General features: G+C 46.6%; 1 protein-coding gene across 1 annotated transcript; it reads left to right on the forward strand.

Annotated features, from left to right (window-relative positions):
• Positions 1-2,766: 2,766 nt before the first annotated feature.
• On the forward strand, positions 2,767-6,334 carry LOC147104255 (polyubiquitin-like). The gene is made up of 2 exons (XM_085961437.1): positions 2,767-3,079; positions 5,004-6,334. Exon 2 carries the CDS (start codon positions 5,016-5,018, stop codon positions 5,481-5,483), a length of 468 nt encoding a protein of 155 aa, XP_085817563.1. The 5' UTR covers positions 2,767-3,079; positions 5,004-5,015; the 3' UTR covers positions 5,484-6,334.
• The last annotated feature ends 965 nt before the right edge of the window (positions 6,335-7,299 follow it).

The following is a 7,299-nucleotide window of genomic DNA, read 5'->3' on the forward strand; positions in this document are numbered from 1 at the left end:
TCATTTTATATGCTGCCCTGGCTCCCAGGAGCTTTTCCTCTTGGGCATCTACTTGTTTGGCTAGACGGGAACACCTCTCTCTCATTCTACCTTCACTGGCCTTGGCCTCAACGACCTGACATTTTAAATATTCTACCCGGGTTTCGTGGCAGCGAATTACAGAGCGGCGTTCCTGGTTCAGCGCGTCAAGCGATTCAATCAGTTTTTGACCTCCCGCAACCTTTTCCTCCACGCCTTTAAGCAAGCCGTTGATCTGGACTGGCTGTGCTGCAACTACCTGGTCCAAAAGCTGGACTTGCTTCTTGTAGCACATCAGCCAGACCGCCTTTTCTACAGATTTCTTATGCTCTCTACCCGCTGTCCACTTGATGGCTGCGTCTAGCGGGTGCCTATCCCTTAGTAGATCAGATATCCATTGTTTTGTGAGGTTGACTTTTCCGAAAACATAATCTGCTATTCTTTCATCCATCACATTTCGTCTATTCAGATCTTGATCTAACACACTACTTTCCTGCTGCCAAGGTCCTGCCGCGGTCGCCATTTCTGTAGGGGGTTTCTCTTGCTCTTTCTGGTCTCCTGCCAGGCTTCGTGCAATAATTACCCTTGAGTGGTTCGACCCACTCCCCCCTACGGTTCTAGACCTTGGACTTAGGTGCAGAGAACAGTAGTGCAGAGAAAGAACTCAATAGACCAGGTTGAATAGCACGAAATGGATGCTTTTATTTTTAAACAGTTTGAAGCATTACAAAATACATATCATAGGCACAGATTAAAGTTACTACAATCATGCACAAATTTATGAACTTGACTCTATGGAAATGGGGAACACACGGCACATCGAAAAAGGGGAAACACATTACGATTTCCCTTAACTCCCTCCCCTATACCTAAACTAAGTTTCGACCTGGGGAACTTGGGATCATGCTCACCACTCTCGAAATCGCGAGAAAGGGGGGTTCGCAGCCTTTTTGGCACCGCTTTCCGTCGTCACGTGGATTTGGAAACTTCTGGCGCAGTCGATATTCTCTCCTCCCTCGAGGCGGTGGGGTAGACCCAGCCTCGATGAGCGCGCGTTAAGGTTGAGATCCACCAAGTCAATTTGGGTTCATGGAGCAGACCCAGATGCAGGCTATGCACTTGGGAGAATCTTGTGGCATCGATCGCCGGTTCTCCAGAGGGTTTCTTCTCCATCGGCCTGGGTCGTCGATGATCTCCCGACCCCAGTACCCGGGCCACCCTCGTCGTCTTCTCGTCGTGGCCGAGCCTTGTTTGGCTGAACACCGACCACGTTGTCCTTTTACCGAAACCGTCCGTCTTTAAAAAAAAAACGAAAACGTTTTCATCGATCTGCCGAAGTGGAAGAGGTGCCGATCCGGGCACCGTCCGCCCTTCGTTCGTTCCTCGTAGAAGAAAGTTCTTGAAGAAATGGAAGCCTGAAGTCGCCCAACAAGAAGCCGTGGCAGTGAAGAAGAAGTTGTTCAAGTAACCCGGAGTCCGAAGTAACTTAGATGGACTTTCAATCCATAGTTATACTCTTTTGGGACAGTCTTATCTCCCGCCAAATCATAGTCCTGTCTTTGTATTAATTTTGGCGGGCAGAAATCTCTGCAGGGGCGCTTTGTCTTGTAACGGAGCCGGTGATAACTTAAACTGGCCTTCCTGGCCGATAATGTCTTTCAATGTCTTTTGCATTGTCACCGTGGCTCGGTTCGCATATTGATCGGTCCGGACATTTTCCTTGATGGCTGCTAAACGGTTTTTCCTTTGTACGATAAATGGGTATAAGTGTTTTTACATTGTCCGCCCATATCTTGATGGGCCCCATCCTGTACTTATAATCCATTGAATATGTATGCTGTTGCTCTGAGTTTCGGTTCCCAGAGACTGGCTTTCGTGGGCTCACTGTCTTCAATCCACAAGCCTGTCTGGCTTGCAGTAACAGAAATAAAATGGTTCATAACCTGATCACGGGGCCTGGTGGCCATTTTGTATGCCCTTTTATCAAAGGTTTTTCTGTGCAAGCTTACTTTGGTCAATAAACAGTCTTAATTTTATCCAGTTTTCTTGCGTGATTTTTGCTGAAAATTGCGAATCTTACACTGTCTCTTTCTACATGGCTGCCGAGCCCTTTCCTCTTATCTTTCTGAGGAATGTTTGGTCAAGTTTCTTCAAGGGCATTTTATGGCTTCGTGGCTCCTTATTATCTAGCAGGTGCTATCCTCCCTGTTTCCTTGCCTTTGATGACCGTCTTATCATTTTGGTGTTTGTTAATTGACCTTGCTGACCCTTCCCCCATCTGTTCCTGACTGCAGTTTTAATTTCTGTTCTAAGAGTCAAACTTCATTTATGAATCTAATAGCTGTTTCTTACACCAGCATTCAATGCACCCAGCACCAGCGCAGAGACGCACAGCTCGGTGGGTTTTTTGCGAGATAGAGTAATGTTGTCACCTGCTGTATGACAGCTCACAGGTGAGCAGGAGCAGATGGAATTTATATGAGTAATAACTGTTCAAACTGACTGCAGTAATACAGCTTCGAACAGGAAACAGATCCTCCCCCAGCACTGATCAGCTGCTGTTGCTCTGTTGCTGTTTTAGAATGTGGCTTCGGAAAGGAATCTGAAAGTGAAACCGATCAGAGCCCAGAACCTGTTACCTGCAGCAAGGTTCTGTCAGTGCACCTGATCATAAGTTCATTTCTCCGACACTGAGCAGATTTTTGGGGAAATGAAACTTCAGCTCAGGTCTCACTGGTCTGTGATAACGGAGCAGCAGGGAGTTGGGCAATCAGAGGGCAGCAGGGCTGTGACGTTCTGAAAGTGGGTTTGAGAATAAAAGGAGGAGGGAGCCAGAGACACAGTGAGAGAGGATTGTTTAACAGAGAGAAACACAGAAGAGACGGAGCAAGACACCGGGGAGTTGAAGCAGAGAATTTTATTCACTTATTCCATCTAGATCTGAGAGATTCTGTGTGGAGAAAAACAGAGAAGACAAACTGCTCAGAAAAGTGAATCAGGAAAGATTCTGCAGATCAACTTTCCTTCAGATTCGCCTGGACGTGTGTTTGCAGCTGGGATTGTGAGTTTATTCTGTCTTTTATTTAGGAATCTCAATATTCTATTTCTGGTCTGTAAAATGGGTTGTTTTGAATCTGAGTCTCAATTTAAGAGAAATTATTGATACTCTTTGAACAGTGTCAGAATATATAAAAAGAATAATTTAAAAACTGAAGGCTATTAGTTGCTGTTGGAAGACCAACGCCTGACGTTTATGTGACATCCGTGTATCTGCTATTTTAACGGAGGCAATCAGCTGTTTAAAATAATGCCTCAAGCGTTCATTAACTAATATTACCGAGGTCATTTGTTGTTCTTAAACAGAATGGCTTTTGTAAGAGGAGTCTGAGGGTGAATTTACGTGGGGAGTTCTGAATGGGTTGTTCTCCATCTCAGTGAGACTCGCAATTTAAGATCAATGAATATCCTTTCAATGTGATGAGAATACAAGAAAAATATAACTGCAAATTTAAATAGTGCACATGTTGCACTAGAGATGTGAGTCTGAGATGAATCATTTCTGTACAGGGCAGATCTTGGCTTTGGGCAGTCTGACAAATCTAATTTCATTCACAGAACAGTGTCTGAAGCAACCGGAATTTTTGAAGGAATTCCACACAGTGAAAAGCACTGCTTATTTTTCCTGGTTTACAGAGCACTGCTGTTGGTTTATTTAATGTGTTCTGCACTCCCTATTAACCCGTCATTCACATTTTCTAATGTTACACAGCTCACTTGAGTCACTCTTGTGGCGTAAGCCCAGTATTGCAGCTCAGGACCCAGCAGATCCCTGACGACCTCAATATTTTAACATCAGGTCAGAGCAGCAGTTCCACAAATGTTTCCAACCTCAGACTCTGCCTCATTCAAACAGCTAAATAGAGATCTATCTAAATGGTGCAGATTTGGGAATGTGGGAAGGTTGGGAAGGATGGCTTTGTGAGGAGTGGGATGACTGTGGCTGCTTCCAGTTCTGACACACCTGAAACATTAACTCATCTGGGCCTAGAAATTCACTAGCCTTAGCGCCGCTTTTGAGGCGCTAGAGGGACTAGCGCCAGAGTTATGGCCAGTTTAAAAATTCCCTGGGGCCCTAAATCGGCGTTGCACCGGTAGCGCTGCGCCGGCACCGATGACGTCATCGGTGTGCGCAGCATCCCGGTTGCCGTGGTAACCCGCCCGAACTCCGAAATTGAGTTGCGGCCGCCTCGCCCGTGGCAGCCGCAAGCAACGTTCTGGCAGAGGTGCCTTACTCCAGTTTGCGCCGGCGCATTAAAGGCCCCGCGGCGGCCGGCCACTTTCCCGCCGGCCGCCTGCCCGCAGCTCCCTCCCCGGACTTCTCCCCCCCACCCCGCCCCCCCGGAACAGATGCAAGCCCGGCACTTGTCCGAGGTGCCGGGCTCATGTTTAAGCTGATTTGCGCGGGCCGCGGCCGGGTGCAGGCAGCTCCTCCTTAACGGGAGGAGGAGGCCTGCACGTCCCCAGCCTGCCGCACCGCATCGGGTGCCGCAGCGCCGGAATTGCGGCGCGAAACGGCAGTTAGCGCCGATGTACCGCCGCAAAGACCCTTCAGTAGCGCCGGCAGCCGTTTGGGCGCGGCGCCACTGAATTTTTGGCGCGCGCAGGGGACTTAGCGCCGGCACTAACTTCCGGCGCTAAAGCCCTGGCTAAGCCAAAACCCAATTTCTAGGCCCTGGTCTCTCCACAGATGCTGACTGACCCGCTGAGTGATTTCAGCAATCAGTGGGTTTCTCAGGAGTATTGCTCCAATTGGGAATAAAACATTGATAGGGCGTTTGATTGGGTTGGGGCTTGGGAGCACCGTAGGTTCAGAGTGCACAATAGAGTAGGTCTGGTACAATGTGTTGCACATTTAAATTGTATTCTCTGACTGATGCATAAAACACAGCGTCCCAGTCACTGACGTCCTGTTTATTTCTCAACAGTAATTTGACGAGATGAGACTCCAGGTGAAGTTTATGACCGGTGAGGTGATCGAACTTGAGATCGATCCTTCCATCCAAGTGTCGAATCTCAAGATGAAAATATATGAAAAGACCGGGGTGCCCACTTACCAGCAGCGTCTGGTGGTGCAAAACGGGAGCAGCGTGGAGCTGAGGGACGACAGGAGGCTGTCCAATTACAGTGTCTCTCCCAGCGACGCTATCATGCTGATCGTCAAGAACGAGGAGCGCATGCAGATATTCCTGAAGAACGACAAAGGGAAACTATCTACATACGACGTTCTGCCCTCTGAGTCTGTTCAGAATTTTAGAGCACAAGTACAACGGCAGGAGCATGTCCCACCCGAGCAGCAGCGCCTGATGTATGAGGGGAAACAGCTGGAAGATGGCCGGTTGCTCTCTGACTACAACATTAAGGCTCAGGGCACCATCTTTCTCCTGCTCCGTCTACGGGGTGGTTAACTGTGAAAGCACGGATATGGAATGAATGTTAACTGTTACAGAAATAACTATTATAAAAATCCATTGATTTTTTTTTCTAATGCTGCAATTTTTGATCGCACGGTCAGTAATCTGCCAATGATACTTTGGATGTCACTCTTGTCTTATCTAGTTTACTTTATAATGGTAGAAGATTCATGGACATCTTAGTGTCTGGCTACCGAGCAGGTTACTACTTCCACTCATAGCTAGTGAAAGATGTGCTGTACAAGGCAGGGCAAGGGAACTTCAAAAAGGAACAGAAAAGTTTTTTTTTTCTAATGAGGGAGCCAAATATTAGACTCTTTGGGACCTGAATTCAAATTAGGCCCACCTTGATGGAATAAAAGTCCCTCAGCCTGCTGGCTGTAAGGATCCTATATGAAATAGGTTGGGTGAGTCTCAGTATTGAACTGCTGGGCATGGGCGCACAGCACGAAAGTGACCCTTAATTCAGTACTAATTGGCAATGCCGCTGAGGGATGCAACAAGATGGTTGTTGTGAGAAATGGGGAAATGTCACATTGGTGCTGCAGGGGACACTTCACCTTGTTGAGCACAAATTTACCCCAAAGAACTAAAAAAATGAATGGCAAAAATGCTTAACTAAGATTGTCTTCCTTCTTCAGTTAACAGTGATGTTAGATATTCTGCAAGTGATTTCTTTAACCTTACATTGTGACAGGAGATGTGTATGTATTCAGTATTGAATGTTTTAGTCCCAATACTTAGTGTTTTATAACAACAGTGTTTTATCAAGCCTGGACTATATATGTGTCAAAATATCCAATGTCACCTGAAAATAAAGCTGTTAGTTTGGATACAAATCTAAATGCTGTATTGTTGTTTCTGTCTCTTGAACATCTGTAAGTGTGATGTGTCTGTGAATCCATGTACGTTACATCAGGGATCCATATTTAAAACCAGTTTCAGATGATTTATCCTAATCAAGTGTTTATTAAGGAAACAGCAGTGACTGATGCACTGAGGCGCCTAGTAACAGTGTCTAGGAATCTAATGAAGAGAAATGCAAACACACAGAGACAAAACGACACCTGTCCAAATATTCACTCTATCGTCTGTACAGTTTATTTACTCTTTTAAACTAGTGGATCTCCCATGACATTAATCATGAGTGATCTGAAATTTGAACAAATCTAATTTAATGGGAAACACACCACCAACTGAGCAAAGCTGTCACATGGGCCCAATTCTCATTTCCTTTGCGCCCAATAAATGTAAGCAATTAGGGCGTTAAAGAGCTGGAAAGTAGGTGGATATCAGTTATCCTGGAAGTCTGCCCACATTGTCAATTTCACCAAGCTCAGGAAGCTATTACCAAAAACAGGAGTTTCACTATAATATGATAATGGACAGGAAATGTGGGGCTTGAACCCACGACCCAGTGACAGAGGCGAGAATGCTAATGGCCAATGGCCCCGATTTTAACTCCAGGTGAATACCCCGCTCAGGCCCGAGTTAAAATTACAGTCGGGTCTCAATGATGTCATTGGGCCACCACATGCATATGTAAAGAAGGACCCCCTTGACTCTGAGTACGTGTCCTTGTTATCTGCCCAGGAGAGCAGGTTAAAATTGCAGATGTTGCGTTCATGGCGGCTTTCGGACAGGTAAGAGCCAGGGAGATTTTAACTGCCCACCCACCAGGTGTCTGCTGAGCGAGTAGGGTTAAAATCGTCCCCACGGCTTTTCTATTCTCAAGCCTAGAGGCACTGAGGCCAATTGCAGCACCCCAACTGATGCCCCAGCTGAGATCAGCTACCCCAGCACAGATCCT

Source organism: Somniosus microcephalus, chromosome 19 (assembly GCF_052327205.1).
Source record: "Somniosus microcephalus isolate GS21.2 chromosome 19, FLI_Smic_1.0, whole genome shotgun sequence".
Lineage (NCBI taxonomy): Eukaryota > Metazoa > Chordata > Chondrichthyes > Squaliformes > Somniosidae > Somniosus > Somniosus microcephalus.

What these genes read in the sequence shown, in the direction of transcription:
- LOC147104255 (XM_085961437.1), top strand. Translation starts at nt 5,016, where the DNA reads ATGAGACTCCAGGTGAAGTTTATGACCGGTGAGGTGATCGAACTTGAG.